General features: G+C 43.9%; 3 protein-coding genes across 7 annotated transcripts in view; all 3 read right to left on the reverse strand.

Annotated features, from left to right (window-relative positions):
* Positions 1-600: 600 nt before the first annotated feature.
* Positions 601-12,126, reverse strand: gata1b (GATA binding protein 1b). Its single transcript, XM_035382006.1, has 6 exons — positions 11,907-12,126; positions 5,078-5,341; positions 3,784-4,272; positions 2,894-3,039; positions 2,318-2,443; positions 601-1,423 (listed from the first exon to the last, which is right to left on the reverse strand). Exons 2-6 carry the CDS (start codon positions 5,277-5,279, stop codon positions 1,136-1,138), a joined length of 1,251 nt encoding a protein of 416 aa, XP_035237897.1. The 5' UTR covers positions 5,280-5,341; positions 11,907-12,126; the 3' UTR covers positions 601-1,135.
* Positions 12,127-15,940: 3,814 nt separating this feature from the next.
* On the reverse strand, positions 15,941-22,286 carry cdk20 (cyclin-dependent kinase 20). Of its 2 annotated transcripts, none has more exons than XM_035380697.1 (8): positions 21,886-22,286; positions 20,625-20,738; positions 20,043-20,231; positions 19,264-19,385; positions 18,766-18,828; positions 18,309-18,432; positions 17,318-17,473; positions 15,941-17,080 (listed from the first exon to the last, which is right to left on the reverse strand). In XM_035380697.1, the coding sequence occupies exons 1-8, from the start codon at positions 21,958-21,960 to the stop codon at positions 16,889-16,891; spliced, it is 1,035 nt and encodes a 344-aa protein (XP_035236588.1). In that variant the 5' UTR covers positions 21,961-22,286; the 3' UTR covers positions 15,941-16,888. The 2 variants fall into 2 exon arrangements, with proteins under 2 accessions (XP_035236588.1, XP_035236589.1); XM_035380698.1 differs by having other exon boundaries at positions 22,215-22,233.
* A 1,437-nt stretch (positions 22,287-23,723) lies between these two features.
* The window catches only part of hcfc1b (host cell factor C1b), a 31,428-nt gene continuing 28,484 nt past the window's right edge, over positions 23,724-26,667 (reverse strand). For all 4 annotated transcript variants that reach the window (XM_035381383.1, XM_035381382.1, XM_035381381.1 and 1 more), the window contains exon 28: positions 23,724-26,571. In XM_035381383.1, the coding sequence (XP_035237274.1) occupies positions 26,532-26,571 (40 nt within the window). In that variant the 3' untranslated portion in view covers positions 23,724-26,531. The remainder of the gene's footprint in view (positions 26,572-26,667) is intronic.

The raw sequence follows: 26,667 nt of genomic DNA on the forward strand, positions 1-26,667 counted from the left end.
CATTAGTTATTTTTTATTTCTTTCATTTATGAAGGTTGTCTCTGTGAGATTAAATTTTCTTCGTAATTCAATTTGTATTAATGTGGACGGTAGATATTTTGTAATAAATTATTTATAGCATTTTTAGTCATTTTCCCACTTGCTCATTCTTCGTTTTTTAATAAATCTTCCAAATTAATTCAGATCACCATGCTAAAATTGTGAATTCAATAATGACCCGTCACATGACAAAAATTGTGAATTTAATAATGATCCATTGTTTGACATTTGTGAAACTCTGGAAAATGTTGTGCTCTGCAGTTATGTTGAAGTTATTTGGGAATTAAACAATGAACCTCACAAATCTTTTGCTCAGAGAACGGGATAAAATATGGATTCTAAAATCAATGCACATTTCCTTTAATTTGCTTTTCTGGGAGGGATGTTGAAAACAGGGGCAAGAGAAGACTAATGTATATTCTAACTTCAGCAGCACCAGGCTTTGGCTTGCAAACTCTAAATTTGCTATAGGTTTGTGGTAAACCCCAACTTTGGGATAAACTCCCGCAAATGGATGTGGCATTTTCCCCATTACTTAATAAAGCTCATTCACTTTGCAAATTGTATTAAAAAAAGCATTTATTTGAATGTATTTAAACAAGTGTCAATGCACAGCAGTCAGAAAACCAGAGAAGAGAACAGGTCAAAATTTTCACAAACGCTTACAAAATGTTTAACATAGCATATGTACAATCTTCACCTTTTAGTTTTGTTGCAAAATACAGGCTATAGAAAACACACCACATAAAAAGGCATTTATTTACTTACTGAAAAAATACATTTATAGTGTCCAGTACATCTTATTTGGTTTTACCTGTGATATTGACATTATACCTGAATATTACAGCGAAGCATTTGAGTCGGTGCTTTAAAAAATGTTTTTTTTTTTTTTTTTTCAGTCTTGCTCTCCTCTACCGTGTGCGTCTGTGTGCACGTGTGAAAATGCTTTCATGCCAATGTTCACGTTTGCATATGTACACGCGTATCAGCCAGCATTAGCCTTGCACAGTAACACATTCAGTGTTTACTCTGAGAGGCCAGACTAGACTCATATACACCCTGTTAGAGCTGAATTAACACGGAACGTTTCACTGTCCTACACCAGCGTGGGTACCATGCCAGAGGTGGGGTGGTAGGAGTAGGGCAGCGTGGCAGAGGGGTAGAGGGGGGGGGACTGGGGCAGTAAATGCTGCCCGTGGCCGTATGAAAGCAGGGGGGCCGTGCCCAGGGAGTAGGGGCCCATGTGCGGGTCAGACATCGGCCCCCGGGAGGGGTCGACGTACAGGTCCACCGCTCCGCTCTTCTTCCCCTTCTTGTTCTTGCTGGACACCTTGCGGTTCCGCGTCTGGATGCCGTCCTTCTTCATGGTGAGCGGCCTGTTCACCTGAGGGGGGGGGGGGGGGGGTTTGGGGGGGGAGCAGAGGGAGGATTTGAAACCTTTAGGTTGCGAGTTCACAAAAAAATGTGTGACTGGAATGTTCTTATGTGAACATTCCGTTGCTGATGTAACAATCGCTACTGGCAACTGAAAGCAACGGAGTTCTAGAACATGGAAGTGTGAAAAAAAACACTCCAAAAAAAACTTTGTGGCTTTGTTTGCCACACCAAATGCACCGCTTTGTGCGGAATGAAGACGGATCAGGCTCAACAAAGCGCACAGAAAGACAACAAGAATAGAGAGAGACCTCCTTATGAATAGACTGGGTAAGAAGTAGCCCTTAAAAAATTAATGGGGCGACCAGAAATATTGCTTTATTGTCCAATGTATTGCCTGTGATTCCGATAGACCAGGGCTGTCCAATTTTATCTGAAAACGTCCAATGTGGGTGCAGGTTTTTGTTTTAGCCCAGCACTAAGACACCTGATTCTACTAACCAAGGTCGTGCCTGAAGACCATGACTGGTTAACTGGTTGAATCGGGCATCACTGCACCGAGCTAAAGTAAAAACCTGCACCCACACCTGAGGCGGACTGGGTACCTGTGAGCCGTTGCCTGCATGGCTCCACAGACAAACCCAACAGCAGAGCTGACGATTGAAACAGCGGCGGCTGTCTTCCTCCGCTAGCGCGAGATAAGCTGAGCGGGAGAGTAGGCCCCCCGTACTCACGTTGCACAGTTTGAAGTAGGCCCCCGGTACTCACGTTGCACAGTTTGAAGTAGGCCCCCGGTACTCACGTTGTGCAGTTTGAAGTAGGCCCCCCCTACTCACGTTGCACAGTTTGAAGTAGGCCCCCGGTACTCACGTTGCACAGTTTGAAGTAGGCCCCCGGTACTCACGTTGTGCAGTTTGAAGTAGAGCCCACACGCGTTGCACACGGGCTCTCCGCTGGCATTCCGTCTCCACAGCGTGGTGGTGCTGGTGTGGCAGTTGGCGCACTGCGTGCCCGCCCTCTTGCTGACAATCTGCCCGCGCCCAAGACAAAAAACAAATGTGGAAAAAAATCATACTCGCATTAAGAAGAAATTACATTGTTTTAGGCATAATTAATGAATACAGTTCCCTAACCACTGCACTACACACTACACCACCCTCCCCTTCACCCTGCTCCCACCCCCCCCCCCAAAGTATGACTTTATTTATAGCGGGTCCTCTTCATTTTAGGAGCTTCCTTTGTTATCGAGGTGGCTTTTCTCTGGTATCCTTAAAACAAGTTCAGATGTTTATCATTATTTACTTTTCAGTTAAAGTTTAAAAACGTTACAGGACAAGTTTTCAGCCTTTCGAGTGCCCCTATCCCCCATCCCCCATCTCCAATCCCCCATCCCCTATCCCCCTATCCCCCTATCCCCCCATCCCCCCGTCCCCCATCCCCCCATCCCCCTATCCCATCCCCTCTTGCCGCGGGTCAGTACCAGCCTCTTCTTCGGCCGGATGAGCGGTCGATTCTGGCCGTTCATCTTGTGGTACAGCCCGCAGGCGTTGCACAGGTAGTGGCCCGTTCCATCCCGACGCCACAGAGGGGTGGCCGTGGCGCCACAGTTCACGCATTCCCGTGCCTCTGCGTCGCCAAACACGGGGGGGGGGGGTCACAGTCAGAACAAAAACCACAAGCCCGGTCGCTCCAGCACTCAGACATCAGATAGTCTCACGCTGTACTCAACTACCGTTAGAAAATAAGTCTTAGGCTACACACAGAGTTTTCTGGGCCTCATTGACAAAAAAAACATGCGTACGATCAAATTTGATCGTAAACTGCATGTAAGAACGTTTCTAAGAACATTTTGGCATTCATAATTTTTTTTTTTAATCTGTATTTGTTCATGGCCGTATCCTAATGCAAATCACATTAACAGGATTTCACATTAAAATTTATGAACAGCCAGCATTCATCATGTAATATATACGTGGGATATGCACAAAAACAAAGATCTACACGTGTCATGAATTTCATTTTTTTTTTTTTTGTAGGAGCATTTTTAAGAACAAAAGTAAGAACAATTTACGAAAAGTTTTGTGAATGAGGCCCAATATCTCTCATGGAGTACAAGCAACGGTAGAAAATCCAGGTTCACAAAGTAAAAGTCCATCCAAGTGTTTTACTCCAACCACCTGGATTTGCTAATTAGAACAATTCTTCAGCCAGAGGGGCAGAACTAATTAGTGAAATCAGCTGGCTGAAGTTCATGGGTGGATTAAACACACAGCAGGACTTTTACTTTCTGACTCCTGGAGTATTTCTACCACTGAGTATAAGGACATAAATATTCAGAGGACAGCGAAGTGCCAGGAGGAGATTCCTGACCTGGTGGCGAGAGCCTCATCTTGTTACGCAGTTTTGGGGAGTAGGAGGAGGGCGTGGCCCACCCCCCCGGGGTGGAGTAGAGGGCCGCTGCGTTGTAGTCCTGCGGGGAGGCCATGTAGGAGTTGTAGTGCCCCAGCGAATGCGAGTGGGGAGGGTAGACCCCCCCGGCCGCGGAGCTCAGGGTCAGGAAGCTGCTCCCCGCCCCTTCCAGAGGGCTCAACCTCTCGCCCTTCAGGGCCTCCTGGAGCCTGAGGCTCTCCTTGGCGTCCAGGCCCGGGGACGGGCCCCCGTCCCTGGGGGACGTGAAGGAGGAGGTGGCCACCGGTGGGTAGAGGGAGGAGGAGGTGCTGGGGTGCATGGGTGCCTTCCCGAAAGGGCTGCTGGGCCAGGAGGAAGGAGGCGGGGTGTAGGGGGAGCTGAGGGCGGGGCCTCCAGTGCCGTCCAGCCACGGGATGTTGTTGAGGAAGGAGGAGGAGTAGACCTGGCGAACTGAGAGAGACAGAGAGAGACCAGGTCTCGGGTGTGAATGGGGGGGCATTTTGTTAACACCCATCCTGCATACATCTGCGGCTGTGCTTCAGCTTTGGCCTTCAGACTGGCGGCCTCTAAAGAGTCAGTCAACTGACCAAAAACAAACAGAATTCTGAAACAGAATAGCAGAGGGAAGGCGTTTCCCGCAAACATGACAAAAAATTTGCATTATTATTAGTAATCATATTCTCAGAAGAAAAGGTCCCAGAAAGACTTCCCTGTGTGTCCATGGAGGAACTCTTATATCAAGGGTTCTTTGTCAGGCGATCTGGGAGTTTTCACACTTTTTACACCAACCATACAGGGTTCTATAAAGAACTAAAAAGGGTTCCCCTTTGGAGACGAGCCCGAATTTGAATTACACTCAGGCTTTGGAGAGGGGGTCTGTGAGATCGCAGATAGATGGGATGAGTGGGGTGGTCAGGTCTCTTTTGGGGTGGCGCTCAGCGTCCCTTGGCTCCCCCATAATTCAAACCCTATGACAAGCCAAAGAACCCTTTCAGAATCCTTTTTTTCTTACAGTGTACACTCTCAGATAAAAGGGTTCCAAAAGGCTCCTCATAGAGGAACCCTGTCTAGTTTGAGGGTTCTTTATCAGGCAAAAATAGAAGCTTTCACACTTTTCACACTGACCATACAGGATTCGATAAAGAACCAAACAGGGTTCCCCTATGAAGCCAGAGAAGCCTTTTTTCCTGAGAGCGTACGGCTGGCTGACTGGTCGGGGCAGGGTTCTGGTTCTGGCTCTGGTTCTGGCTCTGACCTGGGCTGTGCCTGTAGTTCGGGACGGCTCGGCTGCGGCTGGGGCTGGGGAAGTAGGACGGCAGACCGGTGAAGTCCGCCTCGGAGTAGAGACCCTCCTCCTCCTCGGCCGGAGGCAACAGGCCCGCCTCCGAGGAGAAGCCGGCCTCAGGTCCAATCACGGCCGGGGACACCCAGCGCGACTGCTCAGATGAATCCTCCATGGCCGCTGAGGGTCACTGCGTCGGGACGAGGTGAGGAGGGGCCTCTGCTGTCAGTACAGTCCCTGTGTCAACAACAAACCAATCAGGACAATGAGGGGAGGGGCCTCTGTGTCAACAACAAACCAATCAGGACAATGAGGGGAGGGGCCTCTGCTGTCAGTACAGTCCCTGTGTCAACAACAGACCAATCAGGACAATGAGGGGAGGGGCCTCTGTGTCAACAACAAACGAAATCAGGACAATGAGGGAGGGGCCTCAGCTGTCAGTACAGTCCCTGTGTCAACAACAAACCAATCAGAACAACAAGGGGAGGGGCCTCTACTGTCAATACAGTCCCTGTGTCAACAACAGACCAATCAGGACAATGAGGGGAGGGGCCTCTGCTGTCGGTACAGTCTCTGTGTCAACAACAAAACAAATAGCAATGGATTCAGAGAAGCCATTGTGGAATTAAATATGTATGCTCTTTTTCATCCAATCATTCACATTGTCTACTTATTTGGCAGTAGTTGATTTTGTTTATTTGTTGGTTTTTATTATTTTTTATCCAATATTTGAATCTGAAATGTAAACTGAACTCAACTTACATGCTCAGTTAAAGAAGGTGGTAAACTACTCTTGACCATTTTGTTGACTTGACTGATTAAAGTTTAAGTTTGTCTTGTTTATCTTTATATTGAGGTACTTGTATTATATTTAGTCACTACACTGAGATATCTGAGAATGGAAACACAGAATTCCATTCTTGTCACAGAATTCTTATCAACAGAAAATTCATTTCCGCTAAAAATAGGAATGAAAATGAAAAGACCACACCAGAAAGCAACAGAAATGGCTGATTGATGTGGAGTCATAACACATAACACATCAGGTTTTGCCGATGCTCTTTCACAGAAATGCCAAGGCCATTAGATGAAGTGGTAATTACAGCTATGCCAAGTATTCAACTTAAAACATTTATGTGTGAACATATATCCTGTATGTATTCTTGTAAGGTTGAAAGGAACTAAAACAAAATAAATAAATACATTTTTTAAAAGCTAGACATTAAATATTTTTTGTGAATGTATATCCTTATGTTTGCCTTTAAGGTTGAAATGAGATTTTAAAAAAGCTTTCTTTTCATGTATCTTTTCAGAGTCCTACAAGTATACAAAATAAACTACAATTTCAAATTTTAAAACAAAAAAAAAGTTAACGAACACAAGCACATTCATCCGTGAATGTATACACCAGTTCACGCAGACACACAAATCACCACACATACAAACAGAAGCAGGTCAATGACAGTGCAATAACAACTTTACAGAGACAACGCGTATCTAGCTTGAGATATGTTTATTCACTTTCGATAAGGAGAACGTCAGAAGTCCGATAGGGTTTGAAAGAACCAGATAGAGGCAGAGAATTATTATCATAAATACGGTGACAGGAACCAGAGGGGGGGAGACATGGCCTCATCTGATTAATAGAAGTCGAGTATTAGAGGATTTCTCAATCTGAGTCACTGGGGGCAGAATGGAACATTCTCAAGGTCAGATTCTGGAGAATTTAAACTGGTCACGCATGCAGCTGCAAACACACATCACATGTCACATGCAATCACTGGAGCCTGCTACAGCCTGTATGAATAAGCTGTACTAAATGAAATGCTGTTACAAAGCAAAACAGGAGTGTTATTATCTTCCACAGTCACCTGGAACTTCCTGGTTCCAAACTAGTATTTATCCACAAACCAGGATTATCACACACTCATCAAATAATATATATATATTTTTTTAATCTGTGAAATGGGTTCAAAATTGTGCATATGCATCCTTCTCCTCCACCTCCTCCAAGAAACTATGTCAGCTGCTTTTCAACATACTCTACTGATTGTGCTGAACACTTATAATAGTGCTGAATGCTCTTATAAGTGTGCTGAGCGCTCTTGTAATTGTGCAGAACGCTCTTATATGTGTGCTGAATCCTCTTATAAGTATGCTAAACCCTCTTATAAGTGTGCTGAACACTCTTATTAGTTTGCTGAACTGAACTCCACCTTACCCACTGAACTTCTCCCTCACCCACTCTCATGACTCAGGACTGTACATTTGTTTGTGTCTTTGTGTGGTAATTAAATGTGTGGTATTGCTTATATTTAGAGATGCTGGTCCTTATAGAAGTGCAGATCTTGCAAGTATTTCTGGTCTGGCAAATACTGTATTCTGGGTCATCGCAAGTTAAATTTAAACAAATTACATTGTTTGATTAAAATGTCTTGAGTGTATGAATTCTACATGTTATAGTGCAAAAGCATCTCCTAGTCTTACCTAGAAATCTATGATCAGCCATCTAGCTTGCGCTGTGTTCAATAAATTAAATACAGGATAGTGGAGAAGAATTTTTCTTATTTTACACTAAACTTTAGAACGCATTGTTTACAGATATTAAAAACCCAACATCAATAGTATATATTATAGTGTGAACTGTGTGAACTTAAGCATTTTCATTCACATTTTAAATAATGCCTTTAGGTGACTATTATTAATTTTATAGTTGTTCCAATTTTGAGATATAAAGAAGCACTTTGGGCTGCTGAACTTTCTATTAAAGTTTCTCTATAATTCATTTATAATACATTATTATTGATTAATAGATCTTAGCCCTCCCCAGTTTCTCTAAATCACATATTGTTAAACAGTTTTAGTCTCAATAATTTATTATGCATTTGAAATGGGTTTAAAATAACAGATTCAACAGGTGTCCAAATTCTATAAATACTTGGTCCATATCCTATGCAGATTCAATAGCACAAAACTTTCCAAACTTCACACGGTTCTCAAAAATAAAAGGCAAACACATTTCACAGCATGAAACATCAAAGAAAAACTAACACAAAAATAGAAATATTCTATTTTTGTAAATTGAATAATATACAAATACATCTTCATTGAAAAGCTTGACTGGTTCCTTTGATCGTTCAAGCACGCCAGTCCCTGAAAATACCCTGACGGTATTTTTTGAGTATCATATTTCCTCATGTGAGGATTGTGTAAAATATAAGTAAGCAGTGAGTGCTGACTTACAGTAATTACTTTACTCAGGTGACTGACTGCAGGCGACTCATGCTGCTCTGTTGAGTTTAATACAAATGCATTGCCGTGTATTTTGGGGTTTTGTGGCGTTCAGTAATCTAAATAGAACAGGAGCTGTACAGGAAGTAATGAAAACTGCTTTATTGTTTGTATTTGGCCCAAAAGATTCACATACTGTATACCTGTCCCCTTTAAACAACCACCCTTAAGCATTCATTTATTTTATTTAATATATATATTTTTTTTTTACTTATGCATTTGTATGGATTCACTCGTACACACGTTATGTTCCACTAACAGCACCACTGACAGATCCAATAATCTTTGAACATTACATTACTGGTTTTTGCATTTGAAATATACAGGTCTCTTTAAAAAATTAAAAAAAAAAAAAAATCAAATTACTAGCACGTGCCGCTTCAGGATCCATAATTGCCCTGCAAAGAGTTCAGCCACAGCAACTGCAGACATATACCACATTTCACCCGAATAACCAGCTACATGACCAGATCAGAAAAAATGAAAAATTGGCCCTAGCAATGGCTCGTGCAGTTGATTTGAGTTGAGATGCTAGTGCCGCGTTGTGTCACAGGGGTTCTTTGTGGAGTAAGATGAGACGAGCTTTTGAAGTTTTTGAAATTTCAACATGGCAAAATAAATTTTAAAATGGCTCCAAAATGTTTATTGCATTTCAGTGGAGCCCTGACCTGTATGGTGCAGACCGTACAGACTGTTAAGGAAGTGTGTGTGTGAGGGGGAAGCGAGGGGGAATGGGGTCAGATGAATTTGCATGATGTCTTTCCGAGGAACGAAGAAGAGAAGAGATCTGCTTTGCAGCTCACGCAGCCCACGCAGCCCACGCAGCTCACGCAGCTCACGCAGCCCACGCAGCCCACGCAGCCCACGCAGCCCATTAGTCCACAAAGTGAGGCATGACCCAGCAGCCTTCAATCGCGCGAGTTCCCCTGACGTCTCTGTGAAGGCCCAGCCTTCAATAGCGTGAGTTCCCCTGACGTCTCTGTGAAGGCCCAGCCCTCAATAGCGCAAATTCCCCTGAAGTCTCTGTGAAGGCCCAGCCTTCAATAGCGCGAGTTCCCCTGACGTCTCTGTGAAGGCCCAGCCCTCAATAGCGCAAATTCCCCTGAAGTCTCTGTGAAGGCCAGCCTTCAATAGCGCGAGTTCCCTTGACGTCTCTGTGAAGGCCCAGCCTTCAATAGCGCGAGTTCCCCTGACGTCTCTGTGAAGGCCCAGCCTTCAATAGCGTGAGTTCCCCTGACATCTCTGTGAAGGCCCAGCCCTCAATAGCGCAAATTCCCCTGAAGTCTCTGTGAAGGCCCAGCCCTCAATAGCGCAAATTCCACTAAAGACTCCGTGAAGACCTAACCTTAAATAGCGTGAGTTCCCCTGACGTCTCTGTGAAGGCCTAGCCCTCAATAGCGCAAATTCCACTAAAGACTCCGTGAAGACCTAACCTTAAATAGCGTGAGTTCCCCTGAAGTCTCTGTGAAGGCCCAGCCCTCAATAGCGTGAGTTCCCCTGAAGTCTCTGTGAAGGCCCAGCCTTCAATAGCGTGAGTTTCCCTGACGTCTCTGTGAAGGCCCAGCCTTCAATAGCGTGAGTTTCCCTGACATCTCTGTGAAGGCCCAGCCTTCAATAGCGTGAGTTCCCCTGACGTCTCTGTGAAGGCCTAACCCTCAATAGCGCGGGTTCCACTGACGATACTATGAAGGCCCAGCCTTCAATAGCGCGAGTTCCACTGACTTCTCTGTGAAGGTACTTTGAGCCAACACCGCAGTTTAAAGCAATAAAATGGCACTGCTGCTCGAGCATCGTCATGCCGCCCTCTATGTATGATCACTATTGTTATGAAATATAACAGTGTTCATTGTGGAAAATAGTCTTTCTAATGTCATTATGTTACAGCAAGCTGTTTTTTCCTATTTACTCAAAGACAAAAGATGTTAAGGAATTATTTGCATTAAAATTCTAATTCTTAAATAACTTTAGCATTAGGCTGCGATCATTTAGATGACTATGTCACTGGAGAGAAGAAAAAGCAGATAATAAACATGTTCCAGTATTCCTGTTCTGAGTGATATGACTGTAGAGTAAGTTACTCTTACAGCAGCAATATGGACAGCAGTACCAGTGGTTATGATTCCCCTGTTACATGTCGCCATTTTCTTCATTGCAGTGTGGCAGGACTTCAGTAGGGTTTAGTCTGGAGTCAATTTTGAGAACTAAGTATCTCAAGATACTTAAAATCAAGAAAGCTTGTCAATAATCATTAACATGGCATGAAGGAAGATAGAATTGGTTTAAGCTGGTTAAAAAACAGAACCAATTAGATTTTTCCATTGCACACTCTTCATCAAGTGCAGGGGTGTCCAATCTTATCCAAAAAGGGTCAGTGTGGGTGCAGGTTTTTGTTTTAGCCCTCATCACTACAACACCCGATTCAATTCAACTAATTTTCAGTCAAGACCAGGGTAAGTAGAGTCAGGGGTCTTAGTGCTGAGCTAAAACAAAAATCTGCACCCACACTGGCCCTATATCGGATGAGTTTGGACACCCCTGATCTAGCGAGTACGTCGCTTTTTGCATCATGCGATATACAGCACACAACAGAGAACATGGGAAAATGTGCAGCCATTCCCAGGGGGATAGAGCCAGTGCTGCCCCCTGTAGGCCAGAGTCAGCAGGCGCACAGATTACAAGTATGAGACAGAGATGCAAACTTGGTACTTAATATGAGGCAGGAGAACAGACCATATCAGAAATAGGACAGTACTTTGTTAAACAGAAAAATGTTGAACAAATCCGGTTGAGCTTTAACTTTATTTTGCAACATCAACATTGAATTTTAACTATTTTTTGACTATTAATTTTATCATATTTGAAATATTTTAACCCAATACAGTACTGTTTTTGATTCACAATTAATCTTTTTTTGATAATGAATGCCTCCACTTGGTTAAGGCTATTATAAATAAAATTATTTGAATTAAATTCTTCTTTTACACAGTGTTTAAATACAGACTACAGGAATTACAAACAGCATTATCATCTGCAGTGTAGAATATAGCAGATGTGCAATGTCTCCACACTTTTATGTACAATGTAGTGAAATCTTTGTATAGCTTCCACAACAACAAAAAAATATAATACATTAAGAATTAAAGAAACAATAAATAAATAAATAAATTTACTTCCCCAAGACAAAATGCATGTCATGCATATTCAAGAACATTGAAGATCAAAGTCAATTTTCAAATATCACTTTCTTTGGGACAGGCGATCGTTGCAGTTCCCATCAGATAGATGTTACTCTGAACATTACATATAACGGCTGAACAACTAAACTACCAACAGAAACGGTTTGGATCATGTATTTTTTTCTTTGTTTGTGTTGGACCTGTGACTGTATAATAAAATAATCCTGCAAAACAAGGCTCTTGTGCTTCAGTCCTTTAATCAGCCTCTCCAGGATAATCAATGCAAAGACAGACTCTGAGACAGAGCCAAAGTGCTGGTGGTGAGAGGCACGTACCTGTCTCCGGGCTCTACGGCAGGTGTCTCTCTGGGGTCCGGCAGCAGTACGCTGGTCCCAGGGTCAGGTAAAGGTGAGGCGGAGGCCCGGGCTGTGCGCGGTGTTGGACGGTGCGAGAGAGGAAGACGATGAGCTGGGTGCCCTTCAGCAGAGACCGAGCTGTGGTACGGGGGCGACTGGAGAGTGAGGTTAGGAGGAACAGAAGACTGGCAGGGAGTTTGGAGGGGCGGGGGGTCAATTTCATTTTTTTTTTTTGTATGAAGGACACGCCCCTTTGAACCTCCTCTTCTGTGACATGTCATTCATGGTTTATTTTTTTTGGGGGGGGGGGTTACATTTTGGACACCACTTTTATCGTATCTTCCCCCTCAAAGATTATCAAACAATTAAAATGAGTTGGTGAGCCAATTACATAATTTAACTGAAGTGTGTGTTATTGGCATTTGAACACAGTTCCTTCAAGTTTTAAATTGTGAGAACAACCAAGTCACCTATATTGCATGGAACTTAGCAAGGCTAAAGTTTCACAAACCTCAGCTTCCTAATTTGATAATGATGCCAATGCATTTACGTATGAATCCATCGTGAGCTTGTTGTATATTGGTTCAAATCATCTCATCCATCAACCACTCAGAGGGTTACACAGTAAATGATCGGTGTTAAACAAACTCTTCCAGAGTATGCATGACCCCTACTGGACTCATAGTATGTACTCTGTTAAGAGATAAATTAACACAGGACATTTTACTGTGAACGTTGGGTACTACGATATCACACACTGTTGTCTGTCTTCTTAATCCTCTAAATGTCCAATGAAACATTTCACTTAAAAACCACCAAACGCAAGGGGGGGGGGGGGGGGGGGGGGGGGTCTTGTGGTGTATCCTGTTGAGCACTGCCCACATGGGGCGACATAGCTCAGGAGGGTTGCCGGTTCGATCCCCCCCCCCCCCCCCCGGGTGTGTCGAAGTGTCCCTGAGCAAGACACCTAACCCCTAATTGCTCCCAACGAGCTGATTGGTACCTTGCATGGCAACCTTTCACCGTTGGTGTGTGAGTGTGTGTGTGAATGGGTGAATGAGAGGCATCAATTGTAAAAGCTTTGGATAAAAGCGCTATATAAATACAGTCCATTTACCATATAAATGCAGTCAATTTACCATGCTCATTACGAGCTGAGACGTCAGCTATTATTATTATTATTACTAATAATAATAATGCTTTTTTGGCCTAGAATATATTCCTCTCAGTTCTTTTACGTGTTTTATAGGCAAATAATCAATTCTCCAAAAAGGAAAACCAGAGACAAACTCTTTCCCACTCGTTTCTCGGCTCTATTCACACATAGGCTGCCTCAGAACGTCGCTCCTGGCATTTTACAGCCAATAAAGATGCAAAGAGGAGCACTTCACTGCGGCTGCACTCCGCGGCGGGGAAAACCAATGCAAATGCCACAAGCGCAGCAATGATGCCAGCAGATACAGCCTTGGCACAGCCACGGGAGGGACAGACAGAACCCGCACTGTGGAAGTCATTTGCTAGGCAAAGTTCCCCCCCCCCCCAACCTTTCATTTCCTCCTCATTTGTATGTTTACGGTTTTCAGGGAAATAAGGAACTAAAAAAGGGGGACAGGAACCTCCGAACTGGTAACTGATACACGACGGCGCAGCGGGCAGTTGAGTGGGCACCTTCTTCAGAACCCAGGGATTCAATTTCGACATTTGAATTTCGCCACGCGTTTTTTTTTTTTTTTTTCATTCTCCAAATGCAACAGTTGACTTCTATGTAAATGCAGATCATCAACATTCGTAAGATTTATCACGTCCGCCTGTCGTTGAAATTGTTTTCGGGCCTGAAGAGCGACTCACGTATTTCAATATTGTTAGCGAACTTAACACGAAATTGTAGCTAGTTGGGCTTAATTTGTGCCAATGTCGTACACTCGATTATAAACCACCACGCACCTGAATGGAAATCCATGTCCATTTATATTATCGGAGTAGTTGCATTCAACGCTTTTCACAAAACGTTCCAGAACTCAACAACACATAGTAGACAGTTGTAAGAAACCGAGGTATTAATAGTAACTGGGACGAACAAATCTGACTTGCCTTTGCGTGTGGAAAGATAACGGTGGAGTGTTTCCCTGTAAGCTTTTGTGGAATGCAGGCAAAATGAAGTTGTGCGTTTGTGTCCAAAATTTGGGGGTGGGGGGGGGGTGGGGGGGGGGGACTTACGCGATAAATGCCCCTGCTTCACTTTACACAGCAGGAAAGTGAGGAGGTAAGAGAGGAGAGAAGAGAGGGATGATGTGTGTACAGTTAGGTCTGTAAGACGAGGGAGAAGGCGAGGGACGTGGCTGGGGACGTCTGATAAGGGTTATCAAAACGAAAGGAGAGAGACAGACGGGCTGACACTCACTGAACACAAACACGAGCACAGAAACTCCCCACAGTGCACATGAACCCTCACACACACACACACACACACACACACGCACACACGCACACACGCACACACACACACACACACACACACACACACACACACACAGGCAGGCGAACACACACACACACGCACAGGCAGGCGCACACACACACACAGACACCCTCACACACACACACACACCCTCACACACACGCACAGGCAGGCGCACACACACACACAGACACCCTCACATACACACGCACACCCTCACACACACACACACACACACACCCTCACACACACACACTCCCTCACAACACAGCTGCCCTCTCCTCCGCGTCCCACGCACACTACCCCGACAAAGAAATGCAAACGAGCTCCACTCCAGCACCACCTTCTCTTCACGCCACGTCTGTAAACATAGCCGAAAAAGCGAAGTGAAATCGGCTGGGTGATGGAATGCCCACGGTACAACACACACACGGGGGGGGGGGGGGGGGGGGGGGGGGGCTAGGGGTGGAGGGGGGGCGCTGTGGCATGAAGTGACACCGTCATAAACAACTCCAAAAATGCACACTCAGGCCTGACTGTCAGAAAGGGAGCGAGAGCGTGTGATTCACCAGGCCAATTTTAATAGAACTGGAGACAGGAAGAACAGATGACCCAGCTTGTGTCATGACTCCCGAAACAGCTGCTTTCAGTGAAAACCCATTTAACGAACAGAAAAAACTGTACAAATCCTCATAAAAACTGCCACTTAGCTAGCTGTAAAACCCTGTTAATTTATAGGAAATTAGTTATTACCATTGTTCTACATTACTTTCGACACCGTTTTGAAAGAACTGTGAAACTGTAAATTGAAATACTGTAAATTTGAAGAGCATTTTAGAGAAACAGGAGAATTAAACCCACGGCAGAAAGACAGGCAGTGTGGGTTTGGGGCTGGAGGTCACTCTAAGCTCAGGGCCTCACGTTCAGCAGAAACAGGCTTCTGTGAAAGAGCCTTATCTCTGCGACACACAGCCTGCTGAGGCATTCTGGGATGCCCAAACACAACTGTGAGCTCTGCCCAGCCGTACGCCCTCTGTCACTGTCTCCGTCCCCCCCCCCCCCTCAACACCCCCCACCCCGCCATCTCTCCTCTGTAAGAGCGCGTTGCCTGTCTGTCAAACTCATCTCTCAGCTTCATTCACATGCAGCCATTTTTACAGCAGATAGTTTTATTCACAGGAACAAAGTGAACACCAGACATACTACACCAAACCTCTCAGCAATCAGCAATGACAGTGTGTGTGTGTGTATGTGTGTGCATGTGTGTCCGCTTAAGTGCATGCGTGAGTGTGTGCATGCATGTGTGTGTCTGTGTGTGTGTGTGTGTGTGTGTGTGTGCATGTGTGTTCGCTTAAGTGCATGCGTGAGTGTGTGCATGCATGTGTGTGTGTGTGAGAGTGAATATGTACGTGTGTGTGTGCATGCATGTGTGTGTCTGTGTGTGTGTAGGTGTGTGTGTGTGAGAGAGTGAATATGTACGTGCGTGTGTGCACGTGCATGAGTGAAACAACTGAAGAGATTTCTGCTGAGGAAAGGTTTCACAACCTTTAAATAAAAAGCTTGATCAATGACCTCAAAACCACAACCGCCAAGAGAGGTTCGAGAGTGAGGAAAGAACACAGCAAGATTCAGAGCGCACGCGAATTCTCAGCTTTCACAATAAACTAAACACTTCACATGCAGCACTGGGAATCAAACAACACAAATACACAAAGAATTTAAATTCGACAGACTTTAAGTTTTCTTTTTTAATTTTTACTGGGCACGACTGTTTCTGCGCCCACGCCCTTAACAGACAGAGACACGCCCTGAGGGAGTCACTGTCGCCCTCCTCACAGAGCAGCCTCGCGACCGCGGTCGAAACGAGCAGAGCCAGCCGCGCGGTCGGCCTACCCAGCTCCGCGACTCTCGCTGGGCAGACCACGGCGAGCTTATCAGCGCGTCGCGCGTCTCTAAAGGAAAAAAAAAAAAAAAAACGGTTATCTGCTCAGGGATGCAAAGACCACAGCAATCCAGGGATCGGAGTGGAGGCGATCGTTGATATAACCGCGCAAGAATCAGCCATCACCGCTGGATTCTGACAAACAGCCAGGCATGCCCAAATCATTTCCTGGAAAGCAACATTCCTTATTGGTCTTTTTTTTTTTTTGTTTGTTTGTGTTTGGTTTTTACAAGACTAACTCAAATATATATCCAAGAAAAAATCTAGATCAACTGCACAAATTAGAGCGTCAAGCCATTTAAGAGAAAAATCATCAATAACACAAACGGAAGATCTGGTATTACATACGACCAGGAGAAACATAATTACACATTTTTAGGAACTGAGGGTTTTGTCTTTCACGGAATGTTTAAATCCTGAAAAAAAAACGTAGTGCAGTGATTTAGAATATTCAGGCTTCAAAACAGTAAGATAGAATTACGTAAAATGACTACTGTGTGTTTCCATATCACCCAAGAACAACTAAAACGCATATTTGCTGTGGATGAACACGGACGCCTGTCAGAAACACCCCCACGCGTGCCCTTGGATCAGTCCGGGATCCACCAAGCTCTCGTGCAGGGGCCGGTCCACTGAGAATTCGTAGGGGGGCTGCAGCCGCTGGTGGGAGCGTTTTCCCCCGCGCTGAGGGATGGGGAGCTCAGAGTGATGGGCCGGCAGGGGGTCCGTGAAGAAGTACGGGTGCAGCAGAGCCTGGAAAAGAGGGGGAAAGAGGGGGGAAGAGGATTTTAGGATTTCTCTACAGCAGAGGTGGGAAACGAGGGCCGCATCCCTTTCCGATTCTTATGGTTTTAGCCCAAAACATTTACGCCATCGGATATTTTAGATACATTTCTTGATAAGCGCATAAATGACAAAGTCTCTCACAGGGCCCAGAGCACCTCCTTCATAGAGCTTCCCTTTCACAGAGCATCTCCACAGAGCCCTCACCTGACTTGCTCTGATCCGCTGTTTGGAGGGGTACACCAGGAACTTCTTCAGCAGGTCCACGGCCTGCGCGGAGGTGTCCGGAACAATCTCCTCCAGCGGGATGGGGGGGTTCTCCTTAAAGGTGATCTTATTGTAATCCGGCAGCTCTGTGATCTCCTGGACACGGGAGAAAGGGGGATGAAGAGAGAAATACGGAAGGGAGAAACCGTAATGGACCGACAGAGCAAACTAGATAAACAGATAGATCGACAGATAGATTCTAAAGTTAGTTCTGGCGTTTGTTCTCTGAACAACAGATTCACTCTTTAACGAGTCTGCAGGTCTCATGCATATTATCTGTGAGTGATCTGAGCTCACCGGTTCTTGTGTGTATTATCTGTGAGTGATCGGAGCTCACTGGGTCTTGTGTGTGTTATCTGTGAGAGATTTGAACTCACCGGTTCTCCTGCATATTATCTGTGAGTGATCTGAGCTCACCGGTTCTCATGTGTATTATCTGTGAGTGATCTGCACAAACTGGGTCATGTGTGTATTATCTGTGAGTGATCTTCACAAACTGGGTCATGTGTGTATTATCTGTGACTGATCTGAGCACACTGGGTCTCGGGCGTATTATCTGTGAGTGATCTGAGCTCACAAAGTCTCGTGCGTATTATCTGTGAGTGAGCTCAACAGGCTAGTGTGTATTACCTGTGAGTGATCTGAACACACCGGGACTCGTGTGTATTATCTGTGAGTGATCTGAGCTCACAAAGTCTCGTGTGTATTATCTGTGAGTGATCTGAGCTCACTGGGTCATGTGTGTATTACCTGTGCGTGATCTGAGCTCACCGGGACTCGTGTGTATTATCTGTGAGTGATCTGAGTTCACCGGGACTCGTGTGTATTATCTGTGAGTGATCTGAGCTCACCGGGTCTTGTGTGTATTATCTGTGAGTGATCTGAGCTCACCGGGTCTTGTGTGTATTATCTGTGAGTGATCTGAGCTCACCGGCCACACGTGCTGGTTGGGCGTCCCCAGGACCCTCAGGACACAGCACAGCTGCTCAATGTCGTTCTCCCCGGGGAAGAGCGGGGAATTATTCAAAAGTTCCCCAAAAATACACCCCACTGCCCTGCGATCACAACAAAGCAGACAGGGTGAAACGCAAAGACTGGTGCTATAGAAACACTTACATGCACAGTAAGCTGTGGGCAAAATATAATGTGTATATTTCCATATGCATTGTTCTTTTCATGACCAATGTGGTAAGTGGCGTACTATCGCCATCTGCTGGACATTTAGATGTACTAAGAAACTAGGCGATCCCATCCCCCTTATCACCAGCACTGTGGCACATGCAGTGGTTGGTAGGCAATTAACAGGAATGCAATGTAGTGTCTTGTCAGTTGAATTTAATAAAACACTGAGCATTTAAACATAACCGTTTACAAAGCAGGCTACACACCAGAGATCAACACCTTCATCGTACTTTCTGGCCCCATACAGGAGTTCTGGTGCTCGATACCACCTGTGGAAAAAGTAAAAAAAAAAAAAAAAATCTACTAATTAAGATGGTCCTGCTTACTTTTTTTGACACCCAAGGGACAGATAAATAAAAATTTGAAGGCGATCTGTTTTTTATCACTCCTGTGATACCATAAACCAGCGATTTCAAAATAACGTCTGTTTAAAGGCTGCATGCAAAGCTCGCAAAAGCATTGTCACTGGCTGTTCTATACGAGATGCGCTAGATTTATGGCAAAACATCTGTACAATGCAACAGCCCTGATAATCCTTCATAATAATAATTAAATGTATATACTTTTAATCATTTGTCTCGTTATTTTGAATAGTCCTGAGCGGGACAGAAATTATCAGAAGGATCTACAGAGATGATTATTTAGCAGCCCAGACCCCAGAGCAGTGCTCCATTCTGCCCAGAACACGTTCCACCTGAACACACCTGGTGGCCACCTGGTGACTGTAGAGCCGCTGGCCCTCGTTGGAGAACAGCCTGGCCAGGCCGAAGTCCGCGATCTTCAAGTGACCGGTGGAGCTGATGAGAAGGTTGGCTGGTTTCAGGTCCTAAGGAGACGGACAGAGCGCTCGTGTTACCCACAGCGAGGGTAGCCGAAATTCACGGGACATGTTGAGTACGTTTGGAAAACCATTTTAAAAGAGCTGAAGTGTGAGGCCCTTAAGCCTTGTGTGTGTGTGTGTGTGTGCGTACGATTTGAGGACCCATGGCTACAAACAGGCATAAGTGCCTGTCTCACCCGGTAAGATTTGAAGACCCCCCTTGCACAAGCGCATGGCTACAAACAGGCATAAGTGACGGTCTCACCCGGTAAGATTTGAGGATCCCCTGCACAAGCGCATGGCTACAAACACGCATAGGGGCTGGTCTCACCCGATAAGATTTGAAGACCCCCCTTGCACAAGCGCATGGCTACAAACAGGCATAAGTGACGGTCTCACCCGGTAAGATTTGAGGATCCCCTGCACAAGCGCATGGCTACAAACACGCATAGGGGCTGGTCTCACCCGATAAGATTTGAGGATCCCCTGCACAAGCGCATGGCTACAAACACGCATAGGGGCCGGTCTCACCCGATAAGATTTGAGGACCTCCCTGCACAAGCGCATCATAAGTGCCGGTCTCACCCGATAAGATTTGAGGACCCCCCTGCACAAGCGCATGGCCACAAACACATAATAAGCACACGTACGCGCCGGTCTCACCCGGTGCATGATGGAGTTCTCGTGGCAGAAGGCCACCCCCTTCAGCAGCATCATCATGTAACCTTTGACCTGGGACTCGGTGAGGGGACGCTGGGAGTTGCGGATGACCTCGGACAGGTCAGACAGCATGTACTCGAACACCAGCACGAAGCCGGTACCGTGGGGGAAGACATTCTTCAGTTTCACCACCTGAAAGAAATGTGGAGTGGAACAAAGCTCGCTTAGAGAAATCAAAACAAGAACAGTACATGCAACAATTTAAAAAAAACAGTACAGCATTTTGTGTTTTGCTGGTATAGCACATACTTTAAAAACAGAGGTAGAAAATCCAGGTTCAGAAAGTAAAAGTCCTCCTCAGTATTTTTTTTTCAATTATTTTTTGTTCCAATCACCTGGATTTGCTAATTAGCACAATTCTTCAGCCCGGAGGTCAGAGCTAATGAGTGAAATCAGCTGGGCTGAGTTCATGGGTGGAAGAAACATATGGCAGGACTTTCTGAGTCTTGGACTTTTTTTTGTATACAGATATGCTGAAAAGCCACAAAATAAATATTTTTAACGGGTACTGGATCCAATACTCACATACTGGTTGTCTTCTATCTCTTGTAGGGCCTTAATCTCTCTCAAGGCCTGGTTCGGGATGCCATCCTCCAGCTTTCTGAGGGCCACTTTCTTCAGGGCCACAGTCTCTCCTGTCTACACAAAACACACATAATCTGTAATTGAGCAAATCAAACCGTTTTATTCTTTCAGTTAGCTTTTTATCATATCAGATATTGAGATTAACCATCTTAGATTTATTTAAAAAAATCTTCAGGTCTTTTTTTATACAGTTCTAAAGGTATTCAATTATTAAATATTTTATGGATGTATAATCCTGTATACACTGACGGGAGGAATGTCAGGTGTCAACCTTTCCTCAGACGATGAGTGAAAATCAAGCAGAAAGGCTTGATTCTGATATCCCAGAGGTTATAAACTGAAATTACTGTCGTTTTAGAGTTTATTCCAAACGGATTCATCATGTTTTTAGCAATTCATAGCCTGTGGTAGATCAGTTACTACAGTGGTTCTCAAACTCAGTCCTGGGGGACCCCTATGTATGCTGGTTTTCATTCCAACCTCAACAGCAATCCCAGAATTTTAACAAGCGATTAATTTTTCTTAATTAGGTGCTTTTCATGTTTTAGAGCTGGGGTCCCCAGTCTTATCCAGAAACAGCCAGTGTGGGAGCACACACCTGATCCTGATTCTACTAATCAAGGTGCTTAGCAATGACTCTAGTGATTGATTAGTAGAATCAGGAGTGTGCACCTGCACTGGCCCTTTCTGGAACCCCAGCTCTAAAACATGAAAAGCACCTAATTAAGAAAAATTAACAGCTTGTTAAAATTCTGGGATTGCTGTTGAGGTTGGAATGAAAACCAGCATACACAGGGGTCCCCCAGGACCGAGTCTGAGAACCACTCAGTACACAGACGACGTCCGTTTACGCAACCGAATTGGATGCAGCGAACTTGCGTAACTGTAACCCCACAACTGGAATCAAAATTAATAGTCCGATTTGTTTTAATCGCAGTGATGTTAATGTAACCTGGGTCCAAGATAACTAAAAAAAAAGTGCACTCGACACTTGCTAAAGTGAAAAAAGGACCTTTAAAACATTGGCCGACACCAACTACTGACACCGTTCATCCGCTGTAGCGAGCTAAGCCACCCTTTAATACCTAGGATAAGGCAAACTGCTCCGCTCCACAGCCAACAATAACTACAGCAGCGACTAACGTCAGATATTACTTATTAGCATTATGTTGTATTTAGCTAATGCTAGCGATATCATTACCTCGATATGTTTGGCTTTAAAAACGATGCCATGGGCCCCTTCCCCGATCCTACCCAAAATGCTGTATTGATCCATCAGCGACTGACGTTACATAGCCAAGCGAACGAACGGCTAGAAGTCACAGTTCAGCAAATTAGCGACAACAGTCATTAGCTGGTCAGCCTGCAACCTAATCCTGTCTGGACCGATCATGAGCTCAACTGATTACACATTTCATTCGATAGGCACCCAGGATGATGCAGTTCTCCAAGTCCCATTGTTGGACAGAAAGCAGTGAGAAGCAGCGTTCGCACACTCCTGTATACTTTCACCAGGTAGACTACGCTTACTGCATATCACACCCCCATTAGCTTGTATCCTAGCGACGCAGCTAACTTAAACCAGAACGGACACTGCGCAGACGCGTTGACGTCACAGGCTTTGTTCCTGCTTGTAAGAAAAAGGCGCCAGACGGAAGCCGATAATCAGCTCGTTGAAATTCTCTACGGACCGTTATCACTCGTAAAAGCTGCCCAAATCAAAATACAGAATAAAGAAAAATAAACTGAAGTGCGGGTATAGATTACTTATAGAAAACCCACTCTGTATATGCATCTTTCAGCGGTTGCTGGAATTCTCAAATTGATGTGCGTATGCTGTCACTCAAATCATCTCATTTCTCCGCACAAGAAGCCATCCTGTCTGATGGCAGATGAACAGCTCATGGTGGTGTTGAACCCTTTTTTTCAGGACTAACTAGTGCGGAAGATGTGCCACAGTACAGTGATGGAGAAACTACGGCGACTATAAATCAGGCCACCCAAGAATCCTTGCTTATTTGGCTTCAAACGCCTTCCTATCCACCTTGGCTGATGAGTGGTGAACATTCGGGAATAAAATGTCTGCCATGCACCACGGGTGGATACTGCATCAGAGACTGTTTGGTAACATTCCCACCACCCCACCCTTTCTCTGCAAGCACATAGTGGATGCTCAGAAGAAAAACAATTATAGGAATTTCATTTTTGAAAAAAGTTCAAATTAGCTTGAAAAAGGAGCTGTAATTGCTTGCAGAAGCACTTCAGTGCGATTTGAATTTCCTTTTTTCCCCATTTGATTGGCCACCACAGAAGATCATCTGTGAAGTCCTGAATGAAGAAATCATGAAATGTATCTAACCAGACTTGCTTGTAAGCCTTTCCTATTTGTTAGATACGACAGGTCCACTTCACACAATAACTGTCAGTTCCCTCAAAACCTCTGAATTACATACACCTGCATAGCTTGGGAACCATCCCTTATGTACCCTACATAGAATGCATTTATGCTCAGGAATCAAACTGGATTATTCAACCTAAAAAAACAACTTCTGAATATTCTGTAATTTATGGATTATTTAATTTCTCCTGTGTCAATTGATGAAGCCAATTGGATCAGAAAAATCAGTTAATTCAGCCCATTCTCTAGATAATCTGGACTGTACCCAAAAAAAACTGCATCTGAAAATGTATTGTATTGATAGTGAAACCAAGTGACACACTTTGCCTTTTGGTGTGTGTGTGTGTGAGACAACTTAAAATACTATTTTCTAAAATACAGGTAAATCACAGTAGTAGAGTAGTTCAAGATTAAATGTGCAATGCGACAGAAGATAGGGCAAATTGGAAGCGTGAAGGCTGACACCACTGGTTTGCACAGGGAAGGAAAAAGTTAAGCAAGCAACGATGAAATACCGTATTCCTCTATACTCATATTAAAGTTAAGTTGGCAGTGACGTCAGCCACTTCCCTGTTCCATTAGCTACACATACATAAGCAGGTTTCCAACAAGTAAAGAAAAAAAAAAGCACAGCAAACCCATTCAAAGATGGCCGTTTTTATTATTTCATAGTATTCGTAAACGATATTTTGAATGTAATTCCTAAAACCAGATAACACATTTTTTTTTAACATACTAATTTTCACACTACAAAAATGCTCAGTACACCTGACAACATCACTGCCAACTTATCTTGAGTACAAGTATAAACCAAGTTGACACTTGAAGACCGACGACCTGCAAAAAACATTGACTACTGATGGAAGAGGGACAGGACACAGGTATAAGCACAGCACAAGAATAACATGAACTTATATTAATGCCTTTTATACAACTCGCAGTCGAAGAGCAACGTTTGGGCGCCAACTATCGAAATACACATCATGTCAAAACCCGCGTTCCCAAATCTCGCGTGTGACGTATAATTGCACACGACGACCGGGAGCTTAGAAGTGCCGACTCTTTCAAATTACGGGCTTCTCTCGCCACAGGGTTGTTCATATTTTTAAATTTTCTCCCCTTCCCAAGAGTGACAGTTTATAACCTGAAGATAAAACCAGTTTAAAAATTGCGTTTCCACAGAATCGAAAGGGATTTAAATTCCTGAATACCTCAATCTTTGACAATAGACAAATATACGAGATGATTATTTACACTTTCCACAAGGAAATGGAGAATCGGTTTGGAAATCATGTATGCGTTCCTGCGATCAGACCCAACACCCAGCATTCGCTGCATTTCAATCTAATACTGTAGCTGCTTTAGACCATTTAGAATTTAATGGTTTAAATGATCCAATTCCATGAATATTAAACTGCTTCCTCTATTTCCTCAACCTTCTAAAATGGTGAAGAAATGGGTCAAATTCTTTAAAAAAAAAAAAAGAAAGAAAAGAAAGATAACTGAGCAGGGAGACAGATATTTCTGTTTCTTTTATATGTCAAGACAAAAAGCAAGAGATGACCAACATGTAAAAACTTGTTACAGATAATTATAAAAAAGCCAAGATTTTTTTTTTCTTGCTATATGAAGGAACCAATTTACAGTTGAGCCCAAACTCTGGCAATGCCAATAATTCTTGTAACCCACCCAATCCCTACTGCCAAAAACAACAAAAACGTGACTTCCCCCCCAATTCAAAAAGACGTACAACTCATTCTTCAGGTAACATTTCTTCGTCACATTACACACAAACTTCCACCTCTTCGTCACGTCATCTGCAAAATGTTGAGCCCCAAACTAATGCAAATCGTTATCTTAACATTTTCCGTAGACATTTCTCTCAACTGTCAGGGAAGAACATTCCTATTTTATTTTATTTTTTTTTTTATTTCTTGCAACTTTCTAAAACAAGTTAGGAAAAAATCTGACTCCATAGCTTCTAAAAATGTACTGTACTGAAACTACGGATTGGTAAAGGGGGCTGTTTGGAGGGAGAACGAAAGGAGAGGAGGATGTGTGTGTGTTTTCTGCGAAAGATTGCTTTAATGTCCAGTTTTGGCGTACACTAAAGAATACAAGCGTCGAAAGGTTAAGTAAACAAAGCAAAAAAGCCCTCCTCTCCCTGGGTACTCAGTCCCACATCGTTTGCCATTCTCTTCGAAACAAATACAAAAAGTCATTTCTTTTTAATTTCCTCTGATACAACAAGTACAAACAATTAATCGATCCAAGATTTAAAAAAAAAAAAAAAAAGAAAAAAAAAAGAAAAGAAAAAAAGTACTGTGGCTCTCTCAACGCCACCATAACCTCTTCCCACAAACACATGAAAACTATAGGGGGTTAAACAGGGAACAAAGAGTAAATGACAAAAGTGAGGTTTAAAAAAATGCACTCAAGTACACACATACACACAAGGAAAAAAGCTTTAAAAAATACAAAAATAAACCACACGCAGAACTTCTCTGCATCACCGCTTGCTAATTTTTTGGGAAGTTTTTTCGTGGTTTTTTTTTTTTTTTTTTTTCCTTTTTTTAAACAAGATTTGCTTAACGTGCGGCAAAAGTCTCAGTTCTACTCTAGTCTCTGAATCTACGCAAACCTAAGTCCTTTCTTCGTCCGCTTCACATGAGATCATCCATGATCTGCTCTTCTCTTTCACCAAGGTACAAGCGCACAGTGATGCAACAGAACAAGGAGACAGTCCAGTTTGGTGCCTATTTCGAATTTCTTTTTTTTTTTTTCCTCTCTCTCTCTAATGAAGCTAGTCTTTTCCTCTGGAAAGCATCCCCTTAATGTGAAGTGCCATGTGTTTTCCATTTTTGATGAATCCACCCATTTGAACGCATTTCAGCTTATCCTTCTAACCAAACCTCAATCGCTTTACTCAAGACTTATCAAAAACAGGGCTATCTGACTATCAGCAAAGTTGTAATCATTTCTACTCAACTGTTCTTGTGTTAACACAAGCCAGGAAAAAAAAAAGATAAGGGGAATATACGACAAGCTACTAAATGCAATTCATTTGTCTGAATGCTGCAGTTTAGGTTTGACAGAAAAATATTGAGAATAAAGCAAAAAAAAAAAAAGAAAATAAAAAAGAAAATAAAAATGTGCTTTCATTTGTTTGCCCATGAAGAAGCAGTATTAATAAAATAAAAATAAAAAATAACAGATTGAGAAGGCGTCCATGGCACCACAGTGCCCAGTCAGGGCCTGTTTGTCTCAAATTTTAGGTTAATCTTTTTTTTCTCTTGTTGTTGTTGTTACTTTTGCTGCCGTTTGACCATTTAAGATGGCTGATGGAATTCAGCTGAGGCTGTGGTGTGTTGTTGGGGTGGATGATGATTAGGGAAGATGGGTTCAGTCATAGTCCTCATTAGGGGAGAAGGACAGAGGGAGCCCCTCTCTCACTGGTCTGACCTCGCCTTCTTTGGACCGGTGGCTTTCCTGCAAGCGTGGGGGGAGGGGGCAGAGGAACAAATGAGTCATCAAAATAGCAATAGAAGACCGAGCTATTTCTAGAGACATAATCCAAGAACTGCA

The sequence above is a fragment of the Anguilla anguilla genome, chromosome 11, assembly GCF_013347855.1.
Source record: "Anguilla anguilla isolate fAngAng1 chromosome 11, fAngAng1.pri, whole genome shotgun sequence".
NCBI classification, from domain to species: domain Eukaryota; kingdom Metazoa; phylum Chordata; class Actinopteri; order Anguilliformes; family Anguillidae; genus Anguilla; species Anguilla anguilla.

Coding starts and splice junctions, on each gene's coding strand:
- gata1b (XM_035382006.1), bottom strand. CDS start 5,279: ATGGAGGATTCATCTGAGCAGTCGCGCTGGGTGTCCCCGGCCGTGATT. Junction 3,040..3,783: donor GATGAGGCTCTCGCCACCAG/GTCAGGAATCTC, acceptor TTGGCGACGCAG/AGGCACGGGAATGCGTGAAC. Junction 1,424..2,317: donor TCTACTTCAAACTGCACAAC/GTGAGTACCGGG, acceptor CCCCCCCCTCAG/GTGAACAGGCCGCTCACCAT.
- cdk20 (XM_035380697.1), bottom strand. CDS start 21,960: ATGGATCAATACAGCATTTTGGGTAGGATCGGGGAAGGGGCCCATGGC. Junction 20,232..20,624: donor AGATAGAAGACAACCAGTAT/GTGAGTATTGGA, acceptor CATTTCTTTCAG/GTGGTGAAACTGAAGAATGT. Junction 18,829..19,263: donor AGTCACCAGGTGGCCACCAG/GTGTGTTCAGGT, acceptor CTTTTTCCACAG/GTGGTATCGAGCACCAGAAC.